At 48.3% G+C, this 22721-nt stretch overlaps 1 protein-coding gene across 6 annotated transcripts in view; it reads left to right on the top strand.

The window, feature by feature from the left end:
- PXYLP1 (2-phosphoxylose phosphatase 1) overlaps positions 1-22721 on the top strand; it is a 98050-nt gene that overhangs the window by 38466 nt on the left and 36863 nt on the right. For 4 of the 6 annotated variants that reach the window (XM_013982091.2, XM_021069541.1, XM_013982090.2 and 1 more), the window contains one exon: positions 13693-13823. In XM_013982091.2, coding sequence (XP_013837545.1) covers positions 13745-13823 — 79 coding nt within the window. In that variant the 5' untranslated portion in view covers positions 13693-13744. Of the gene's footprint in view, positions 1-13692; positions 13824-16202; positions 16681-20655; positions 20725-22721 lie in introns of those variants that run through there. The other 2 variants (XM_013982093.2, XM_013982094.2) reach the window with 2 other exon arrangements.

Raw genomic sequence — 22721 nt, forward strand, 5'->3', positions numbered from 1 at the left:
AGCTCGCGGCAATGCCAGATCCTTAAGCCACTGGGCAAGGCCAGGGATCAAACCTGCTTCCTCATGGATATTAGTTGGGTTCATAACCTGCTGAGCCACAACAGGAACTCCACTTACTCCATTCTGATTTGGATGCCTTTTAATTGTTAACCTTACCTAATTGCTTTGGCTAGGACTTCTAGTACTGTGTTGAATAGAAGTGGTGGAAGTGGGCATCCTTGTCTTGTTTCTGGTCTTAGAGGGAATGATTTTAGCTTTTCACCATTGTGAATAGGAGTACCATTGACTTTGAGGCTTGTGTTTCATTCCAATTTTAATCTAAGCTGAATCAGTTTAAATGCAGTTTATTACAGCGTTATTCCCTATTTTGTTGGAAGGGAGCTGGGATTAAACTGCAATTCAGATTCCTTCCAAGCTAAATGTCTGTGAGTCTGTGTGACTATGTTCTTAGCTCTGTTTTTGCTCTACTTGTCCCTTAATACATGCAAAGGAACCAAAAAAAGTTTTGAGAGCTTCTCAAAACATCCGAATCAGAGAATCTTTGGATCTCAGCATGTGGATGCTCCTACATGTCAGCCCCTCCACAGCACCTCCAGCAGGTAGCTGCCCACTCGCTCACCTTCTTGGCAGGAAGGCTCATTCTTTATTGACACTGATGTTGCCAGCCTCCCACTGAAGCACCCAGTAGTTTTCTTTTTTTTTTTTTTTTTGTCTTTTTGCTATTTCTTTGGGCCGCTCCCGCGGCATATGGAGGTTCCCAGGCTAGGGGTCGAATCGGACCTGTAGCCATCAGCCTACGCCAGAGCCACAGCAACGCGGGATCCGAGCCGTGTCTGCAACCTACACCACAGCTCACGGCAACACCGGATTGTTAACCCACTGAGCAAGGGCAGGGACCGAACCCGCAACCTCATGGTTCCTAGTTGGATTCGTTAACCATTTCGCCACAACGGGAACTCCCCAGTAGTTTTCTAACAGGTATTTTAGGGAAGTGGAGTTCCAGCCCAGCAGCACTGGCTATGATAATGACCCACAGAGCACCTGGGGCCTCATGCCTCACCCACGGTTGAGTCATGGATGGGCCAGCAGTGGACACAAAGTTTTGTCAAAGCTCTGTGGCTGAGTGTGCTGCCAACCTGAGAAAGGCTTCCCTGGGAGAAATGCCTCAATCTATGGCATGGATGAGTATTCTGTTCATGTATCCCTCCAGGGCAAAATCCGATTTCTGTATAGTATTGTTAACATAGAAAATGCAGCTTTCACAAAGCCCAGGTGGCCTTGGCAACCTGCAATTTCACCTGATTTGCTTTGCACAGCTGAGATTCTCAGGACCTGGTAAGCTTTTTTTTTTTTTTCTTTAAGATTTTAACTATGTCACTGAAATCTTCAATTGTACACCACTTATATTTCCAGTTTTACAGCCCTGCCTATTTAATCCTTTTTGTGCTTTCCTTGACATTTTAAGAAACTTTTCATTGACACAGTTTGCTTGCAAAATAAAAAGAATCAGCTGTATTTTTTAAGGGCTTTGTGGTGAGTAAGGCATGCCAACTCCGTGTTCTCCTTTTTTTGTTGTTGAAGTACTTATCGTTGCTCTTGACATTCTAAAATAAGAATGCCAGTTTCACATGTGATGCTTCTAAAACTCAAGAAAGAGCAAAGCAGCCAAATTGGCTGGAATCCAGACTTTTCCCTGAATGTCAGGGGGAAAAAAATCACTGGAGAGTACATAAAAGTGGAAATCCTGGCTTGCTGAATTGTTTATTTCAGTCTTATTCTGGTCCTGAGAAATGATCAGTAGCCCTGACAAGTTTATTCTTTGTCGAGCTGGAAAAAAACCTCAAAGGGGAGGGTGGTGGGTATGGGTAGCTCACAAATCCAGAGGAAAAACTTTTTATTATTGGAGGGATTTAAAATTACTAAATCTGAAAGTTCCTGCTGTGATGCAGCGGTTTAAGATCTGGCGTTGTCTCTGTGGCAGTGCAGGTTTGATCCCTGGCGCAGCAGAGTGGGTTAAGGATCCAGCATTGCTGAAGCTGTGGCTTGGATTCAGTCCCTGGCCCTAGAACTTCCATATGCCATGGATGTACTCCCCCCCAGAAAAAAACCCCACTAAATCTGCAGATTGTCTGCCGAAAAATCCTTTTGGGAAAGAAACGATAGATAAATAATTCATGCTGCATATTTAAGCACATGTGAAATATGGAATAAAAGGTCTTGTTGGCAGAACATGTAGTCAGTAGGCTGAGGGATGCTATGCTGCTGACTGTCGCTGCTAAACTGTTCCTGAGCCAAACCAGCACTGACTGATGTTCCTTAAACATATAATTATGACTCCATCTGCTTTGATTGCTGGATCTGAAAAGGGCCGGGACTGTCATCAGATGACTGGGTTTGAGGGTAATTTTTTAGAAAAATTGTGTGTGTTGTCAAATCCTCTCCAGCTGTGGGCTTTTACAGCCCTCCCCTCCCTCCAGTACTTTACAAGTCTCCAGTTCTGTTCTGGCCTCCACCGTCTCCCTCCCTGTGTGGGCCTCCTCCAGGAGCTGAATCCTGATTGGTCCATTCCCGGTGCTGGTGATCAGTTTGGGCATGAGCTTGGGATACAGTTCTGGACCTTATGCGTTTGGGGAAGGCCGCTGAAAGGCCTCTGGGAAAGGCATCCTTGCTTCCCAAGAAATGTACAGGGTGGTCCCTTCCGCCTCTGCATGTTGCCAAGAGCAACTGTGATGCCTGGAAAGTGGGCACCATCTGTGATCCTTGAGGGAAACCATCCTAGGGACAAGATCAAACACAGAGGATGGCAGAGAGCCCAGAGATGGGGAGATTCTAGCTTCCTGATGATGCCTTTGAGTTGCTAAATTAAGAGCCCTGGAGCAGCAGTTCTTAATGCTGTGACTCGTGATGTAAGAATGTTTGTGGGTCACTGCGTTTTCAGGGTTTTTTTTTTTAGGGCTGCACCCGCGGCAAATGGAGGTTCCCAGGCTAGGGGTTGAATCAGAGCCAGAGCAGCTGGCCTATGCCACAGCCACAGCAATGCCAGATCCGAGCTCATGGGCAACACCGGATCCTTAACCCACTGAGCAAGGCCAGTGATTGAACTTGCAACCTCATGGTTTCTAGTCGGATTCACTTCCGCTGCGCCATGACGGGAATACCATCAGGGTTTTTTTAAAAACTACCTATGGCCAAACCATCTTCACAGATGCATGAATCGTTTAAGATAAAACAAAAAAATATAACTCAAAAAGAACAAAGGATACCACGAGCCTGTCTCATTTATAGCACATCTAAGTGTGATGTTCAGCCTGGTCAGTGATGAGCCTTTCCTGCCTAACGCAATTTGTCATGAATGTGGATGCTTAGTCATCACACCCCACAGAGGGAACCCCCATGGAGAGGACCAATGTTCTTTAGAGCTCATGGTGAGATCTAGTTAAGAGATTGCTCTGGCTGCTCTAGCAGAAGTAAAGTAACAATGACTTCAAAAGGTGGTGAGATTGATGTTTCTCTCCCAAAACAGTTTGAGCTGGTAGGAGGTCAAGGAGATAGTGACCTGCCCCATGGGGTTATCCAGGCTTCTTCTTTGTCATCTGCTGGGATGTTGTCTCCATGGGCACTGAGACAGCTGGTTCACCACCATGCCAGTGTTTTAGAGCACAGGGAGTGGGGGAGAAGGAGGCAGAGTTAGGTAGCTTAGGCACTTTCCTTTTTTTTTTTTTTTTCCGGTCTGAGCCCAAAACATGTGGAAGATCCCAGGCCAGGGACTGAAACCCCCACAGCAGTGACCCAAGCTGCTGCAGTGACAGCACTGGATCCTTAACCTGTTGTGCCACAAAGGAACTCCTAGTCACTCTCCTTTTGGTCCAGAATTGCACGTATTACTTCCAATCACAACTCATTGATCACGTGATGGCAACTAGTTGCAAGGGAGTCTGGGAAATAACTGTCTCTAGCTAGGTGGCCAGGTATCCAGCTGAAACGTAGAGTATTCTCTTAGTAAGAAGGAGAGAATAGACACTGGAGGACAGTTAGGAGTGCCTGCCACATGTGTCCTCTGCAGTAAAGAGGAAGAACGTGACAAAGGCAGAGTGTTGGCTGCCACTCTCTGATTATGAAGCAGAGTTATAAGCCACGAGGGCCTGGCTCCCTGGGCAGCCTCGAGCCGTGTGCCAGATCTGACCTGCCCTTGGCCTTTCTCCTGGCCAGACAGAGGACTTCTACTAGGTGGTGGTTAAAACCTCTTCAAATCTGACTTGTTCTGGCATGGCGCCATAGCACAGGCGTCTTATTTCTAGAGTGGGCGCAGAGATGAGGAGACAGCAGTGTGAGTACCCGCTGTGTGAGTGGTGGGGATTAGGCCCTAAGAGAAGTCACTGCTGACATTTACTGAGAGCTTATTAGGAGCCCGGTACTGAGCTGTATCCCTTGTATGGATTAATCTGTGAGCCCTTCACACCCAATGAGATGGATTGTTCCCATTTCATAGATGGGCAACTGTGGCTCTGGAAGGGTTAGATAGAGGAGGGCTCTAGTCCAGGCCAACTGACCCCGAGCCACATGCTTAACTCCATGTTGTGAAAGGACGGCGGGGCCCTGCAGCGTGTTTTGTGGGGTGTGGCCAGGTCCTAGTGAGCCCAGCAAGCAGGGCAGGAGAGCACAGGGCCTGATGCCACGCTGAGCAAGAGCCAGCTTCGGGGGCAATCTACCGTGTTGATTGGTGACCCCATAGCCAGGAGGTGGCTGTTGCCACTCCATGTCACATTTGGGCATCATATTGTCGTGGGTTCCATCACCCTGTACCAACCCAGGGCGGAAGACAGGCTGTTCTTCCGGAGGAGAGTAATGTGGTGAGAGAGGTGCCCAGGTGGGTGGATGCGGGGGCACAGCACAGAATGTTCCAGGGGAGGCACATTGCATCCTTTAAAGTGTCGCCCCTACTGAGAGGGACAGGGAGCGTCTGGGCCTGTTCCTGTCCTGTATTCCTGGAGGAGGCTGGTGCTGGGAAAGGTAGAACCCCGGCCCTAGAGAATTTGGGTCAGTCCATAATGTAGGCCTGTCCCCCAGACGGGCACTGCTTGGTGGCCTGGCTCCTGGAATCAGACCCCACCTCCCGCCCCAACCTAGAGGTCAATAGCTTTGTGCCTAGAGGGGGACTCCGGGTATGGCATCAGTGGGTGTGCAGTCTAGTCCCCTTGGTGGTGGGGTTCCTTGGGGTCTGAGATGGGTCACCTAGGTGGGGGGCAAACACCAGGCCATGCCACAGGCAAACTCCCCGTGGAGAAGCAGACCCGGACGGGGTACAGGCTCCCTGGCCCAACCCCTCTGGGCCTCTGGGCAGCCAGCCATTCCCGGCGTAACAGACTCACTGCATGTGCAGCTGTGGAGTGATGCCCAGACTAACCCATCTCCCTGCTCTGGCTCTTCTCACTCACAAAGATGCAGACTCTCCTGCTGCCCCCCAGTAGTCAGGTCAGTCTTAGTGCTGTTTCTTTGGTTCATTCCTAAAATGCAAATGTTTTCCTAAAATGGAATTACAAATGCACCATTTCCAAGCTGCTCTTAAAGTCTGAACTTGGGCTGAGCCTCCTCCATAGGAAACCTACCACCCTCTCTAGACCCTGGTGGGTTCCCGCCCCTCCCCAACTCTGCTTCCCCCTGGAGGTACTAGTTTTATAGGACTAATGGTCTCTTTACTCACTGCTCCACTGACCAGAGTGTGAGGTTCCTTTAAAACAACAACAACAAAACCCCTTAGAACTTTTTTTTTTAACCTCAAACATATACAAAAGCACAGAAGATCGCAAGGAGTGCCCTCTAGGACTCATCAGCCAGCTTTAGCAGTTGTCAACATTTTGTCCATTTTGTTTCATTAATTCCTCCTTGACCTGCCCTGCTGTCCTTCCAAATATCTTTTTTATTTTATTTTATTTTATTTATTTATTAATTTATTTTGCTTTTTTAGGGCCCCACCCATGGCATATGGAGGTTCCCAGGCTAGGGGTCGAATCAGAGCTACAGCCACTGGCCTACACCACAGCCACAGCAACACCGGATCCCAGCTGTGTCTTCGACCTACACCACAGCTCACGGCAACACCCGATCCTTAACCTACTGTGCAAGGCAAGGTATCGAACCCACAACCTCATGGTTCCTGGTCGGATTCGTTTCCGCTGCGCCATGATGGGAACTCCCTCCTTCCAGAATATCTTAAAGCAGTTCTAAGATCTCATATCCTTTCTCCTATAAGTACACTCTGGCTGCAGGCTTGGAGATGGCAGAAACTGTCCAGTATCCTATGTCCTGTGTCCCTAGCACTTTGGATGCTGCCTGATACAATGGGCTTTGGGGAATTAGGTTATTTCGAATCAGCTGATAGGCTGGATGAATGAATTGGTTTCAGCCCTCAGAGCCCAGCCCGCACATGAGCTGGATTTGAAGAGCTGGAGTGTAATGACTGCTTGGATCCCACAGTCTCCTTGGTGCCTAGCCCACTGCCTGGGCTTTCCAGGAGGTTCTGGAATCTGTCCTACTCTCACTCATCAGCCTTTAAGGTTGGTTTATTCTTAGCTGTGTATCTTTGATTTTGCAATTAAACTCTACTTTGAGGTGACCTTGGAGAGGGAGGACTATGAACATGTAGATTTTACCTTTGCTTGGTTTATGTTTAGTCACAATTATAGACTTGAGGGGTTTTTGTTTTTTTTTAATTATAACGCTGTATTTACTCAGACCAAAATGATTAGGACCGAAAAAAAAAAAAAAAAGATCAAAGTATAGAATACATCAAAAGCATTTTCTTTAATACCATCTTTCTATTCCTGTAAATAGAAATGGTATTTTAACTACACAAATGAGAGATAATTGAATGCACATTTTTCTTTCCAACAGTCACGATCATGTTTAAAACCCTAAATTCTGTACACTTTGAAGAGGACTCTGAGGCCAGAGTCACTAGATGTGGCATTTCCAGCTTTTACAATGTGAAAATCAGGCCAGACTTGGGCTTTGGAAATCTCTAGTGGTAGAATGGAGGCTTGTAAAAATGCCTTTGATATATTCCTTTTCCTCTTAATTCATCAACGCTATTTACCATAATAATATAATGGAACTGCCTATTAGCTAGTGCTTTTTTTCAAAATTAAATTCTGAAATAGTTTCTTTCACTATTCAAATCTACTGTAAAGTTGAAATAACTGAGCTTTCAGTTTGTTTTCTTTTTCGCTGCTTCATTAGGCATTCAGAGTAACAATTCTACTTCTGAGACGTAAGATATTTTACCATGTGAGTTTAGCACAGGGGACTGAGGCTGTGCCTAGTAGACATTTGATGACTGGTAACTGTTATATGTCCAGCCTGCTTCATAAAACAGTTGTTTCCACTGAAGTATCTATAGGAGTTGGGTTTGATCATGATGCCCCATTGAGTTGAGCATCTCCCATGGAAAGTGATGGCACTGGAGAGAGATGTTTGAGGATTAGGAGATTTGGGAGCTGGATCAAAGTAGGTTGTAACCCCACAGCATCTCATCCTGCTGATGTGGCCATGACTCTTCCTGTGGACTTTCTTTCTGGGGCTCTGGGTGAGCAGGCTGTGGGGCTTCTACTGTAATCCAAGTCCCAGCTGTCACTTGGCATGAGTTGGGCAGGTCTGATGGGGTATCTGGAGGAGCTGCCATAGACCCCAGGGGTGTGCGAGCTCAGATCTCCCATGGAGGTAATATGCAGGAAGATGGCCAGAAAGGAACCCAAGGAATGCTTGACTTCCAGAGTGACCGTGGGCCTCCTCTTCTCTAGGGGTGAAAAAGGAGAAAGGGGTTCTGAAGAATGGGGCTAGAATTTGGGCCACAGAGACAGAGCCCCTTGGCTAGTAATCCTGTCTTCAGAAGTTTAGACAGATGTTCCAGGCTAGGAAACCTGTGGTGAGGCGGGACACCACAGCTGAGTCAGCCCCAAGGAAGGCTCGTGTGGTTAGAGGGGCCAGGAACGGGCTGCAGACGTGGCTGCTTGCCCTGATGGATGGAGCCGGGCCCAGGAATAGGGAAGTGGCCAGGATTTGGAAGGGGAACCACAGCATGGGGCAGAAGCAGCAGCTTGTGAAAGGGTGAATCTTTGTGCTTAGATGATGGAGTCTTTGTGTTTAGGAGTCTTTATGACTCCTGCAGAGCTGGCGGGTTAGCACATCCCTGCTTTGCATATCCTGATATTTACTCCTCACCGTCTTCCTGCTCTTTCATACTATTATCCCCAATCCTATTTAAAGATCAGGATCCTGGAGTTTCCTGATGGCTCAGCAGGTTAAAGATCCAGTGTTGTCAGCATAGCAGCTCGGGTCGCAACTGTGGCACAGGTTTGGTCCCAGGCCTAGGAACTTACACATGCTGCGGGTGTAGCCAAAAAAGAAAAGAAAGGTTCAAGATCTTGAAACTCAGCAAAGTTGTCAGGAGGGTGGCAGAAGAGAGAACTGACACAGATCTGCCAGACCCTGGAGCCTCATGCTTTTCACTGCATCAGGGCTTCCCTTGGTCTCTTCCACTGAGGAAGTGTCCCCAGTGAAGAAACACCCCAGGGCAGAGCCATGCACCGGGTTCCCACGTTGGACTCACACATGCATACACAGATGCCAAGGTCGTAGCTCCAGCTGCAAACACAGACTCCAAAGCCATGAGAATTTTGCTTTAGATCATTATTGTTTAGCCATTTAAAGGAAATAGTAAAAAGAACAGAGCATGACCTTTCTCACCAAATTTTCTAGGAGAATAAGCTTCAGGAGGAGATGCATGTTTATCCCACAACTGTGCGTCATTGTGCTGCCCCCGCCCTTGGTCTGTGTGCATACCAGGCTGGTCCTAGCACAGGTAGAAGTAATGAGATCCTGACCATTAGTTGCCACTTGACATCTGCCAAAAGAGAGTCAGAAAGCAGAGGCACGGAAACCCAGAGCATACCCAGGGCCAATGGTGGGTGTTCCCTGATGGAGGCCTGTATCATCACATGAAAAGCCACAGATATGTAGACATGTCAGCAGCCCGAAAACTAAAAGTCGTGAGGCCGTCACATGATCCCAGCCATCTGGTTAACCCACATAGCCTCAGTGTTTTAAATCAAGAACTAAATATAGCCGCTTTCCCCAAAAGCACTCAGCATATCAATGGATGTAGACAAGATGGAGCAAATTTGCATGCGGTGCCTGCAAAAGCAAGATGAGCCTATGGAGAGCTAGACTTGCCTGGCTTAGAATTTCCTGGTAAAGACCCAAAGTATATATATATATTTTTAGATAGCTTTGGCTTTACATATACCAAGCTCCCAAAACTTACTGGCTTCAAACAACAACCTTTATATTTGCTGTGATCTGGGGCCTGGCCACACAGTGCTGTCTGTCTGGGCTGGCTCTCCTGATACCCGTCTGCGGGTGGTGTGGCTGGGCTGGATGGTCTGGGCTGGCCTTGCTCACATGTGTGGTGATTGGCAGGCTGGCTGTTTGAAGAGAGCCTCAGCCGAGACGGCTCACCTCAGCCCACGTGATCCCTCATCCTCCAGCACTTGCCTGGGCATCTTCACATGTTGGTCTCAGTGTTTCAGTAGCAGCCAAAGGGGCCCAGCTCCAATGCATAGGCACCTGTCATGACTCTCCTTTCAGCTTTTTTGCTGTTGTCCCATTAGCCAAACATATACCTTGTCCAACTTAAAAGTCATTTCGGGAAGAGACTTCTCAAGACCATGAAGGCACAAAGGCATGAACAAATTGGGGACCCCCAATGCAACAAATCAAATGTGTCTATAAGCCTGAGATTTAACTCAGCCAAAGCAGTTGTTGCCACCTAATGCCCATCTGAAGCCGGCCCTGAACCAGGGTGATTCATCCTCGTGTGAAAGGCAGTGTTAGGTAAAACTATAGGCAGTGCATATAGCAATTTTAGCGGCCTCTTCTGCTGGTAAGAGTGGGGGAAAGTCTCCCGAGAGACTGGAGGCAGGAAGTGGTTGAAGGGTCAGACCTGGCCTGGCACAGAGAAAGTTCTCACCTCCCACACCCAAATTCAGAGCACCCCAGCGGCAAGTCTGGTCTCCGAGATGCACAAGCAAGAGACAGCACCAGGCTCAGACCTTAGGGGAGGGTGGTTTCCTGAGCCAGCAAGGTGGCGTCCCGGGCCCAGGGTGAGGCACTGAAGGCAGCATTTGAGCCAGAGTGACAGAGGAGGGATGGGGACAAGAGCATGTGAGCCTCAGTCCCCACATACCCAGAGGAACCAACAAATGATTCCTGCTTCCCAGGAGGAGGGAAGAAGCAGCCACATGAACTGATAGAAGATGAGTGGGTAACAAAGCTGATGACAGGCGTTTCCTTTTGAGTTTCTATCATATGCTGGGATTGTACTTAGCCTTTAATTGAGTTCTCACAACATCGCTGGCTCATTAGTCCCAATTTACAGGTGAGGAAACTGAGTCTCAGAAAGGTTGTCACTTGGGCCATGGTCACTGGGCTCAAGGTTCTGACCTGGGTATGTCTGCCTCCAGAGTGCTGCGCCCTTTCTCTGCACGTGCTGCTGCTGTGGTCCACTGGAGAAGCATCTCCAGGCAGCATCTCCTAAGAGAACTCTGAAAGCCCCCGAAGGCCATCTGCCCAGCAGGGACATTTGAGGACACTCATGTAAAGGAAAAGGAGCCCTTCCAAAGGTGTCTTAGCCTCAAAAGAACGGGGTAATATAGTAGAAGAGAGAGAAATGTTTGAAGGAAGGCCACAGCATATTTCTTGTTGGGGATGCATGACACCCACCCAAAAAGGAGACATTTGCTGTCTCCCTATTCTCTGATCTAATCTCCACCCCCACACCCCACTTACCTTCCCCAGATTAAAAGGATCCCCTTATAAGAGGGTCACTGTAAAGTAGAATAGACCCAACCTGGAAGGACTGAGATACCGAGAGGGTGCTGAAATGCACAGGCTGGTGAGCCAGAAGCTGCCAGCCACCATCCTCAGATATCTAGGAAGCCAGCACATGCCAAGAGTTAATTTGTTCTGGTGGCAACTAGAATCAGTGTGCAGACGTGCGGGTGATACTCTAAGGCATAAGAGAGAACTATAGAGGCACAGATCTCATTTTGTATCGCATCCCCACTGCTTAATAACCTGTGCCCTTGAGTTTCGGTTTTCTGCTTACGTGTTAGAAATTGCTGAGCCTGTCCTCAGGGGATGTCAAGGGCCCCACGTGGCTGTTGGCTCACACTGTGCTCAGTGAGTGGAAACCTAAGGAAATGGGTGATTTTGAGCAGTTAGGAGTTCCTGGCTTTTGGAAGAGCAGAGCAGAAGTTGGAGGCTAACTGGCAGGAGGCTGGGCAGAGGAGGCTGCTGTGGGGGAACGCTGACATGCCACCCAGGTGGGGTATGCTTTGGAAACACTGTGACCAGTGTTTGCAGGTGAATGTTGGTGCCTTCCATGCCCTCCTTGGCAAGCTTGGCCAGGCAGCAGAACCTGCCCAGGGTCAAGGGTAGAGAGACTGTGACTTGGATTTGGCTTAGGTTGTTTTCCTTGTAGGGGAGAGGGAGAGTGCTGGTGGTTGCTGTTAGATTATCAGATGAGCATTACCAAGGACATCCCCAAGGTCAAGGATACGAGAGAATGGACCATGATGCCTCCCAGGCAGCCCAGGCAAGGAACTCGCCCACCTGGACTAGGGACCCAGAGCCACCCAGGCTTGATGCTTTACTTGTGGGATTGGGTTTTTGTCAGCATGAAGGCTTCACCCTCTTTGTTGCTTCAGGAGGGAACCCCTGCAGGCCCACAGTCAGATGGGCCCACATGCTATCTCTTATTGTGACCTCAGCCACCTTAGTGGTTTAGGGCAGGAGTCCTGGCCTTGGCTCCTTACCAAGTGCGGATCCGGTGAGCTGCCTTCAGGGGCTGTACGTGTCTTTGCCAACACCCTCCGGTGGAGGCTATGGGGAATATGAATTTTGGAAAAGGTTTATTTGGGGTCCTAAATATATTAAATCCTGGGTGGGATCAGCCAGGGTGGTGTGTTGTTTTAGCCAGAATGCTGGTGAGGCTGGTGAGTGCTCACCAGGGCAGGAGGGAGCCTCCCCAGGAGGAGCTGCAGATCATCTTGGAACTCAAGGTGCTGGCCTGTGGGTATCAGTGGTGACTAAAGGGACAGAAGCAGTGCTCACTTGAAGATGTATGTTGGCATCTGTTAGCTAAGAGTTGCCAGACGCTGGACATGGAGGCGTTATTGTGAGGTACAAATCAGCCTTTTAGGCAACGTTCTTTTGTGGTAGAAAATCTGACAGGTCCCTCAAAGGACTGGCTCTCAAACTCCCCCGTAGGGCCCTTGGAGTAGGGGTGAGGTGGTGGGGAAGGGCAGCTGGGGAGCAAAGGACTCTTGCTTCATTTCTTGCATGTGTTCTTTTTTTAACCAGCTTCGTGGGGAGTTAATTCACATACCAAACAACTCACCCAAAATGTATCATTCAGTAGCTTTTAACATATTCATAGAGTTGAGCTTTTATCTGATTGCTTTTCTATTGTATCTGAAGGAGAAAAAGGTCCTGCCACTGAAATCAGGTTTGAAATGGCATATAATCTGGCTGCAGTTATAAACTTTTTTGGAAGAGATGGTGATTTTCAAGTTCTGTTTTAAACCCCAGTGAGAATCAGGAAATAAACTTGGTATCTAAGACTGATAGGGTAAAACCTGTAGCAACCATTCACTTTTTCACACAAGGGACATACATTTAGAGCCTCATTCAGCATCTTTTAAAAGTCCTTTTGCACAGTCCTAACATGGTCAGAGGAAATCAGGATGATGGGTGGGGTTGCAGGCCCATGAATGCAGCTGAAATAGACCCAGTGGTCCAGGATTGGGGGAGGTCTCTCATGAGCAGATGGGTCTACTTAGCGTAGGGATAGATCCTCTGAGGCACACCCCGGCCATCCCTGTAGGCATGAAAAATGGGGCAAGAGACAGCGATTGACGTTCAGGGTCACGATATTAAAGAAGCAGGGTCATCTTAGCAAAGTGTTCATCAGAAAGGGTTGAAAATTTAGGAGTTCCTGTTGTGGCTCAGTGGGTTAAGAATCTGACATGGAGTCCGTGAGGATGTGGGTTCGATCCTTGGCGTCACTCATTGGGTTAAGGATCTGGCATCGCCACAAGCTCTGATGTAGGTCACAGATGTGGCTCAGATCCGGTATTGCTGTGGCTGTGGTATAGGCTGGTAGCTGCAGTTCCTCAGCCTGGGAACTTCCAAATGCCACAGGTGTGGCCCTAAACAACAGGAAAGCAAGAAAGAAGAAAGGACAAGGTTGAAAATTCAGATGTTGGGGGTCAGAAGGGGGTAAGCATTTGCTGCTGGTCCTTATAGAAATTTTGTATGTCTGATGCACTGTAAGTGCTTGATAAACTTCCTGTCCGTTTTCTTTGTAAAGACCCTGCTGTAAAATCTCCTTCCCTGTGAGGTCAGATAGCTGGAAGCACTCACAGACCGGCCCTGCTTATTCATTTAAAGGGCGCCTTCTCAGCTGGGCTTATTTGGGAGCAGAAACATCAATAACAATGTGTGATTGTTCTCCGATTGGGATTCACTTGAGATTCACGCTTCCCTGCAGGAGCGCGGGGCTAATTGGATTATCTTCAGTTGACAAACCTGGTTTTCCACCTCAGCACACATTTCTTGCCCCTCCTCTCTTTGCAGGATATGTTCCGATTTAAGGTGAAACCATGAAGAGAAGATAGAACAAATAATAATGCTTTTCCGAAATCGCTTCTTGCTGCTGCTGGCCCTGGCTGCGCTGCTGGCCTTTGTGAGCCTCAGCCTGCAGTTCTGTGAGTATGGCTGTGGGTCCCAGGAGGAGGGGGGCTTCTCTGTGAAATAGAGGAACCCATGGGGAGGAAACACCTAGGCCCCAAAGCCTTGGTTCTTTAAATGCACAGTGAGGTTTCAAACTTCCAAGTCCTAGTACTGTTGGCGCTCATGGTGGATGAGTGTGGCTAGGAGTCTGGGTTTGAACAAGGGCCATCACTAGGCCTCATGACTCATTTTTGGCTTCTCCCTGGATTCCTAAACTGCCTGGTTATTCCTGGATCATTAGTTCAGGTTCCCAAGGAGGAGACAGGGAGTGGCCAGCTTGTCCCCTTGTGCTGGACCGCACAGCAGAGGTGCCTGGCCCACGGCTTAGCTCTTTGGGGGTCAGATGGCCATTATGTTCAGTGAGCAGTGGGGCTGGAGCTGCTGGGGAGGGTGCGAGGATTAAGGGACCCGGCGTGGGAAACCCCACGTGGCAGGGCAGGAACCCAGCTGAGGAAGCCAGTCCACAGGCCTCACCACCTGTGCCCTTCCTGGGAGCCTGTGCTCAGGCTGGGCTCCAAATCTGTGTACCCCACTGCTCTCTGGGGTTGTCGTCCTCAACACAGATCTGATACCTGAAAGATGATCCCGGAATCCGGGTTCTTGTTCACAGCAGTCGAAGAATGAACTCCGAGAACTTGCTCCGCAGAAAGCAAGTAAAGTCTCTATTGAAGAAAAGCAAATACCTCCCAGGACAGCTGGGAGAGGGGAGAAGAGCCCCCTTTCTCTATTGTCCTTTAAGGGTTTTTCTTTCTGAAAGATGGGGAGGTACCAATATGGGGTCCAGAAAGATGTGGTTTTCTCCCATTGGCCTTGCTCAATTACATGTATCAGTCCTTGTCCAATAGGGGTCTTAGTGTTGGAAATGTCCCGGAAGTTTTATGGTTTCTTTGTCCTTTTCTTTAGATTAAGTCACCATTCCTCTCATTCCTTTTTTTATCCATTGAGGAGTGGGCTAGAGATTCGCATTTCCTACAGTAAACAAAGTCTGTGGGGAAGGCACATTTCCTATAATAAAGCAAGGCCCGTGGACATGTTACTCCCTGGAGCCCTTAAGCCACAAATGTTAATCAACATCCATATCAAAAGAATGTATGGAGCCCATGTTCCTACACTGACCACCTGAGTTAATATTCTGCCTCAGGTCCAGCCCGGCACCTCCTTGGTTGTAACCCTTCGGTGGTGGCCCGTGGTCTCTGGGAGATTCCCTGCCTCCCTGGGCCCCTCTCTTGTCTTGAACTCTATGCCGCAGCCTTGCCAAGTTGCTTGGCACTCTCTGCACATTCAGGCTACTCTCTGTGCCCAGATCCCGCCAGCCCCTCTGCCTGGACTGCTCTCCTCACCTCCCTTCTGGCCTCTCCTCCACATTGTTCACTCAGCCCTTTCTCCTCTGGGAACCTTCCAGGACTCCCTAACGGATGGGCTCCTTGGTTGTACATTTGAGGTGCCCTAAACCTGTTCCCCTCCTTACACTAGCCTTGTGGTCTTCTAATTTTCAGTTCTTGCATCTTTTCCTTCTGCAAGACTGTCTGTTCTTTGAGAGCAGGGACTATGCCTGTTTCCCTCTTTATCGCATGCACCAGCATTGCTAACCACACCGTAGGTGTCTCAGGAATGTTTGTTAAGTGAATCTGTACCTGTGGGGAAAGCAGGCTTCCCCTGCTGCCCCGTCCTTCTGGTGCTGTGTCCTTGAAGCGGGGAAAACATCCATGAGATGCTGGCTATTGCGTTTTTGCTACCAGCTACCTTCCCTCCACTTTCTACCTCACCCTGATAGGTGGGACACAAGTGCTCATCCACTGTCACCGCCTCGGACAGTTCTGTCAGGAGGTGGCATTGCTGTCACAGCTTGAGTGATGGACGGAGGAACAGGTGGTTGTGAGGGTGGGATGTTCCGAGTGTGCTGAATGGCATTTGGAATAAGTGGTTTCAAGGGAGAAGGCTTTAAGCAAATTTCTCTACTTCACTTCCAGTTTGTGACATATTCCATTCACACATTTGGTGCCCATGACAGCCATTTATAATAGTAAAGAGAATTAAAAATACTCACTTTACTCTTCCAGAATAGGAAAAGAGGTCAAGAGGAGTTCCCGTCATGGCTCAGTGGTAAAGAACCTGACTAGTATCCATGAGGATGTGGGTTTGACCCCTGGCCTTGCTCAGTGGGTTAAGGATCCAGCATTGCTGTGAGCTGTGGTGTAGATTGCAGATGTGGCTGGGATCCGGCGTGGCTGTAGCTGTGGCTGTAGTGTAGGCCAGTGGTTGCAACTCTGGTTGGACCCCTAGACTAGGAGCTTCCACATGCTATGGGTGCAGCCCTAAAAAGCAAAAAAAAAAAAAAAAAAAAAAAAAAAAAAATAAGGAAAGAACATCAAGAAAAGAGGTTTAACGATACTCCAGACAGTTAATGAACTATGAAAAAAAAAATAACCCTTTCCAAAAAGTGTGTTAGGGAATGTCAATTGTTTGTTTATAACTTTTCATTAAAAAATTTCCATGCTTTGGTTGGAAATCAACCTTGGTTACAGTCAACCTTGATTCTTATTCTGAGAAGCTGACGGGTTCTGAGACGTGAATGTGGGTTCCTTGTGTTTGCTGTGTTTCTCTTGCATGAGGTGGTTTCCACGTCACTGAATTGGCCTGTGTGTTTTGCTTATATAACTCTTCTGAAAGTACCTTCTGTTTTAGGAGAACTAATTTTCAGCCGTACTTTTTTTAGGGAAAATTTTGCAGGGTAAATTAGCCTGCCTGGGTCTGAGGTCTTTATTCTTGAGTCCATTGGAGTACGGAAGGATTTTAAAGATATGGACCTTCTTACTGCTCTTCTACTTCTAGGTAAACTGTAACTTTGGAATTTAACAATTTCTGTGAACATTGAGTTTAATGGCTTTATGTATTTAATTGCTTCATCGGTTGCTAATTATTACGGGGTAAGAAACTGCACTAATTCATAACACAAAGATGTCTGCTAAGTAACATCTTTTCATCCTTACCTCAGAATATTCTTTTGACTAATTTAGGAATACCGGATTAGCACATGTAATTGTTTTAGGTAAAATATTTGAGGCAATAACTTGATTTTCTCATGTTTTAAGTGAACAGTATTGTTTTATTTATTTTCTGAATGATTGTATAATTTATTTTGTCTCATTGGTAGTTTTCTTTTTCTGATGTTTTAAATATGAGAGAGTTATGATGCAACTTACAATGAAAATCTCAGGTTGTTTAAATAAGCACTTCTTCCTCTCAGTACAGAAAGTGTGTATATGAACCCACATATCCTTATTAAGTGCTTTTGTCTGTTGGATATTTTTCTACACTTTTGGGGTGGAGGTGTAGGGAATGGATACCAAAAAAAAAGATTGAGGTACAATTCATAGTACCTCAAAATAGGTTTATTTGAAATGGTGGTGATGACTTGCTGTATTCTAATAGACTTTAATGAGAATTGTTCATTTTGTATTTTCAAGTCCTTGATGTTTTTGAGTTTGGAAATTGATGGATTCCTGATACTCAAAGAAGGGAACAAGGAAGGTGTAAATCTCATGAATTATGCCAGTTACAATGAGTACAAGTGGGAAAATAACTTCTCAAATTGAGGGGCTCCTGTGCAACAAAAAAAGACCACTGGGTTATGGGGATTTGCGGGTGATTAGTTACGTTGCTGCTTTTCCCGCTTTGCAGTCCTCCATTTTCCTGCTTCAGCCCAGCCTTTGCTTCAAGCTTATTCTGTGCTCATCTTGCCACGTTCCATCCCGTGTTCCCAAAATGGCAGGTTGGCGGGAGTTCATGGGCTGTGGAGCCACAGCTTTGGGTTTGAATGCTGCCCTACCACTTAGCAACCCTGTGCTCTCAGCAGGTGGGACCTGCCAGAGCCTCTGTTTCTTCTTCTGTAAAACAGAATTAAGGAGTTCCCTTGTGGTGCAGTGGGTTAAGGATATGGCATAGTCACTGTAGCGGCTCGAGTTGCAGCTGTGGCACGGGTCCAGTCCCTGGTCTGGGAATTTCCACATGCCGTGGATGCAGCCAGGAAAAAAAAAAAAAAAAGGGAGTTACTTGTTGCTACTTTGCAACATTGTCATGAGAATGGGATTTTGTGGGAAAACCCTTGGCCTGGGGAAGCACAGTCAGTGTACGTAGGGCAGAGTCCTCTTCTGACTCATCATTGTCAGGATCCAGGGCTCCTGGTGCCCCAAGGCTGCTCCAGCCACTTGGTGAGAGAGCTTTTGAAATAGTCTATCATACATTTCTTCCTTTTTGATCAGAGTTCACTGGCCATGATAGGGGTCAGTCTACAGTGGGCACATGGCTCCTGTATCTGGGGGTCACCTTCTGGGTAGCCAGAGCAGGTTCTGAGGTAATGTCCAGGGTGTCCTGGAAACTCAGATCTCCAGGTGGAAGGGGTGGGGGCTAACCTGCTGAAGTGAAGCCGGGTTGTCATCAGTATCTGAAGAGTCCTTGTCTGTATCCAGTATCTGCAAGAGGAGCCAAATCTGTGTGGCCTGTGACCATGGAGACACCTTTCAGTTAAGCGTCAGGTGGAGCCTCCTGAGCGTCATCATCATGTGGAGGTAGAGTGGGCAGTGTGCACAGCCTGGAGCCTCCATCTGCGCAGAATAGAATAGCAGGCAGGTTGTTGGACCTGATCCCATTGAAAGCTTCTTCATGGAGTTCCCATTGTGGCTCAGTGGTAATGAACCTGACTAGTGTCCTTGAGGATTCAGGTTCGATCCCTGGCCTCGCTCAGTGGGTTAAGGATCCGGCATTGCCACGAGCTGTGGTGTAGGTCGCAGACGTGGCTTAGATCCTGTATTGCTGTGGCTGTGGTGTAGGCCGGCAGCTATAGCTCTGATTCAACACCTAGCTGGAACTTCCATGTGCTGCCCCCAAAAAAAGAAAAAAAGGAAGGAAGGAAGAAAGAAAGGAAGGAAGAAAGGAGGAAAGCCTCTTCAGACTCAGAGGTTTTAGGAATTTCATCTTTCCCGGTGGTTGTGGTGCTATGAGTTTGCACAGCTTTGTCCTTTAGCAAACACTTTTTTTTTTTCTTTTTTCCTCTTAGGGCTGTACCTGCAGCATATGGAAGTTCTAGATCCGAGCAGCATCTGTGACCTACACCACAGCTTGTGGCAACACTGGATCCTTAACCCACTGAGCAAGGCCAGGGATCAAACCTGCATCCTCATGGATATTAGCTGGGCTCTTAACCCAGTGAGCCACAATGGAAACTCCCAGCAAACACTTCTTGACTTTCCACTGCATGCTGGGGCCTGGGCTGAGAGTTTCCTCTCTCAGGAGCCACAGGAGTGCTCTGTCTAGTGCCGAGAATGATGAGCAGAGAATTGGAACACAGTGCATGTACCATGTGCTGTGACAGGAAGGAGGTGCAGTATGAGGAGGTGGGAAAGAACGTGGATTCCAGAGCCAGACTGCCGGATCAAATCCCTGTCCTGCCACTTAGCAGCTGTGGGACTTCAGGCATGTTATTTACCCTATCCATGCCTCAGTTTCCTCATCTTTAAAATGGGGCTAACGAGAGTACCTATTTCCTCGGGTTGGTAAGGGATAATTATAACACACCTAGAATAGTTCCTGGCACATAGTAATCCCTATATGCATGTTAAGTAAAATGAATTAACAGTGATTCATGGCAGGATCACATGGAAGGATGGAGGACGAGATGCTGACCCAGGAGTTCCCATCGTGGTGCAGTGGAAACAAACCAACTAGTAGTATCCATGAGGACATGGGTTCAATCCTTGCCCTCACTCAGTGGGTTAAGTGTTCGGAGTTGCTGTGAGCTGTGGTGTAGGTCGCAGACATGGCTTGGATCTGGTGTTGCTGGGGCTGTGGTGTAGGCTGGCAGCTGTAGCTCCAATTCGACCCATAGCCTGGGAACCTCCATATGCCGTGGATGCGGCCCTGAAAAAAGAAACAACAAAAACAACAAAAAAGCTAACCCAGCCAGGGAGGGCAGGAGAGACTCTCTCCTGAGGGGGTGATATCCGAGCTTCAGCCCTTAGGGGTGAGTTGGAGTTGGCCAAGGAGGAAGCTGGGGAGGGCCTCCCCAGCAGAGGGAGGTGGGGGTGTGCAAAGGCAGGGGGAGAGGACACGGGACCAGTTGTGAGGGTGGACAAAGGCCGGGCTCCTCCAGCTCCCCATTATATCCTGAAGACATGGGGAGCTGCTAAAGCAGGGAAGACCTCATAGTCAGATGAGTGTCTGGGAAAGACCACAGTCTGATACAGCAGTTGCCTGAGCGTGGTCTCCCGAGTGCCTTGATAGCCCCAGGAATTTGTTAAAATGCATGTTCCCAAAACAAAAAAGAGTGTCTTTTTTTTTTTATTTTTTTTTTAGTAAAGATTTTTGTTTCTATGTTTATGAGTGATATTGATCTACAGTTTCATTTTCCTTGTGATGTCTTTTTTGTCTGGTGTTAATATCAAATCAATGCTGGTTTAGCCCCCTGTTTTTGTTGATCTCCTCGTCCTAGTCTATCTGCTTGGATACCAGCTCTAAGCTTTCTCTTCTCAAGCCTCTGCTCAGCTCACCCCTCAATCCTACCTTCCCATTTGGTCTTACATCTCCTAGTTATTTGATTCTGGTAAACTTCTGGTTGAACTTCTCAAGACCTTTGGAAACATTACTTCAAAAAGAGTGTCTCTTATGCTTCTCCTCACAGATTCAGGATTGTGGCAAGGGTGAGGGGTCCCGGGGGGATTCTAAGGTGCACAAAATTTGGCTGCTGCCTGTTCAGAGGCAAGTAGGAGGGTGATGCTGGCAGACAACTCAGGTGCCTTTTTCCTCCCCCAGTTGAAGGCTGAGGGTGCCTCCAATGAAGGTGTTGGCCCTGAAAGGAAGGAGCGAAGCTGAGAGTGTCAGGTGAGGCTGTGGGTGTGGTGTTATCGGACCAGGGGGAAGAGAGATGAGGAGAGGTCCCACCCTGACCTCAGAGTTGGGCTTGGGGCTCCAGTAGATGCTGCCTTTGTCTGTGCATTCACATGATCACTCACACAGATGCCTCCCCCCACACCCAATCTGGAGTACAGCATGCTGAGGGCCTAAGGAAATGCATAGAACAGAGTCTGAGAGCTTCACCCTGTGAGGCTGGTGGCACCCTGGGTCTGGCTGGACGAGGAGGCCCGGGACAGTGCTCTGAGCAGGCAGAGGAGCAGGGCAAGCCCAGGCAGCAGGATGAGCTAGGGGCAGAGCAGGAGGGAAGTGGGGGTGTCGGTAAGGTGCATGGAGACCATTGGAGGCACCCAGGGGCCTGGTGGGTGGAGTCTAGGGGCTGAGACTAAGGGAGACCCCGTCAGAGCCCCTTTTGGGGGACTTCACATTCCATGTGCCCTCGTCTCCCAGGAGCATCTGGAGGCTGCTCCAGACCCACAGCTGTGGACTTGTTTTGTTTGGCACAACCAGTGTTTTCACATTTTTAAATGTATTTACCAATGTTTTAAAACTAGGCAATTTCACATAAACTTCCAGCCCCTCTTTTAAACACTAGACTGTCCACAAGCTGAGGTCCACAGTCCCCTCCCTGCAGGGACACTGCGCTAGAGACACAGCTGGGTGGGGGCCTTGCATTCAGGGGGAGCACGAGCCCGGCTTTCTCCACAGCCGCCTGCCGGGCCTAGGAGGCTCTGGAGTTTGTCGTCAGGGTGCAGGTGGAGGGAGAGGACAGGGGAAGAGGTGGGATCTGGGCATATGGAGAAGGAGAGGCCATCTATGAGGTGAACAGCAGCAGGGAAATGGGGCCCTGAAGTGGAGGGAGGCAGGGTACCCGTCCCAAATCCTCAGGTGGGTGGCTGAGGAGGCCCAGCCTAACCAGCTGTGTGCCTGTGTGTGTGTGAGTGGTATGTGTTAATGTGGGCTGTATTTGATGTGTGTGTGTGTGTGTGTGTGTGTGTGTGAATGTGTATGTAAGTGAGATGCGCATGTGTGTGTGGTGTATATGTGTGAGTAGTATGTTTGTGTGTGAATGTACTCTGGGAGTGGGGTGTGTAGTGGGGTGTGTGTTGTGTGAATGTAGGGAGTAGGGTGTGTGGTGGGGTGTATGTTGTGTGAATGTAGGGTGTATTTGATGCGTGTGGGGTGTGTGTGAGTGATGTGTCTGAATACAGTATGCTGTGATATGTGTGGTATGTGTGTGAATATGGTGTGTGTGTGTGTGTGAATGTAGTGTGTGAGTGGCATGTGTGTGAGTGGTATATGTGCACATTCAGTAGTTTCCCCAGCACTTTCCTATCCTGCAAAACCATCATTTTCCGTATCCTACAGCCCCCATGTCCCCTCCCTTATGCTGCTTGGAGCCTGTTGTCTGCTAGGAAAGAGAATAACTAGGTTTGGTAGAACAGTGTGTAAATTAAAAGAAAACTGCCTCTGAGCAGGAGAGCAAGGAGCCCCTGCAAGGTACCCGGGTGTTGTGACACTCACGTTGGTCCACCAGGCCCTGGCTTCCTCAGTCTCGGCAGGCTGTGGGCACTTACAGCTCCAGCTCTTTGTGGGCGCCCTGCAGGTCCATGGTGTATGGTGGCAGGGATTTTTCTGAGGCACAAATTCATGTCATCATAGCTGCCAGTGGGCTCCTCGGCTGCTGAGCAGACCTGGTCCTGCATCCTGCCTTCCAGCTGCAGGGCAAGGAGGGGGGTGCTTTGTCATTTCCTCCTCTCCATCTGGGGTACATTTTATGGAGAAAAGCGTGTGTCCCAGTGGTGTGTGTACATTTGGGGATTCATGGAGATCTTAATATGTTTTGGTGACAAAGGTTTAGGGGTGCAACCCTTAGAAAGCCAAGGCACTTGTGCACTGTATATTTAAAAAAACACAGTAAGATTCTTCCTGGGTATTTATTTTGCTGAGCTGAAGTCAAAAAGAAT

This window comes from Sus scrofa, chromosome 13, assembly GCF_000003025.6.
Source record: "Sus scrofa isolate TJ Tabasco breed Duroc chromosome 13, Sscrofa11.1, whole genome shotgun sequence".
NCBI lineage: Eukaryota > Metazoa > Chordata > Mammalia > Artiodactyla > Suidae > Sus > Sus scrofa.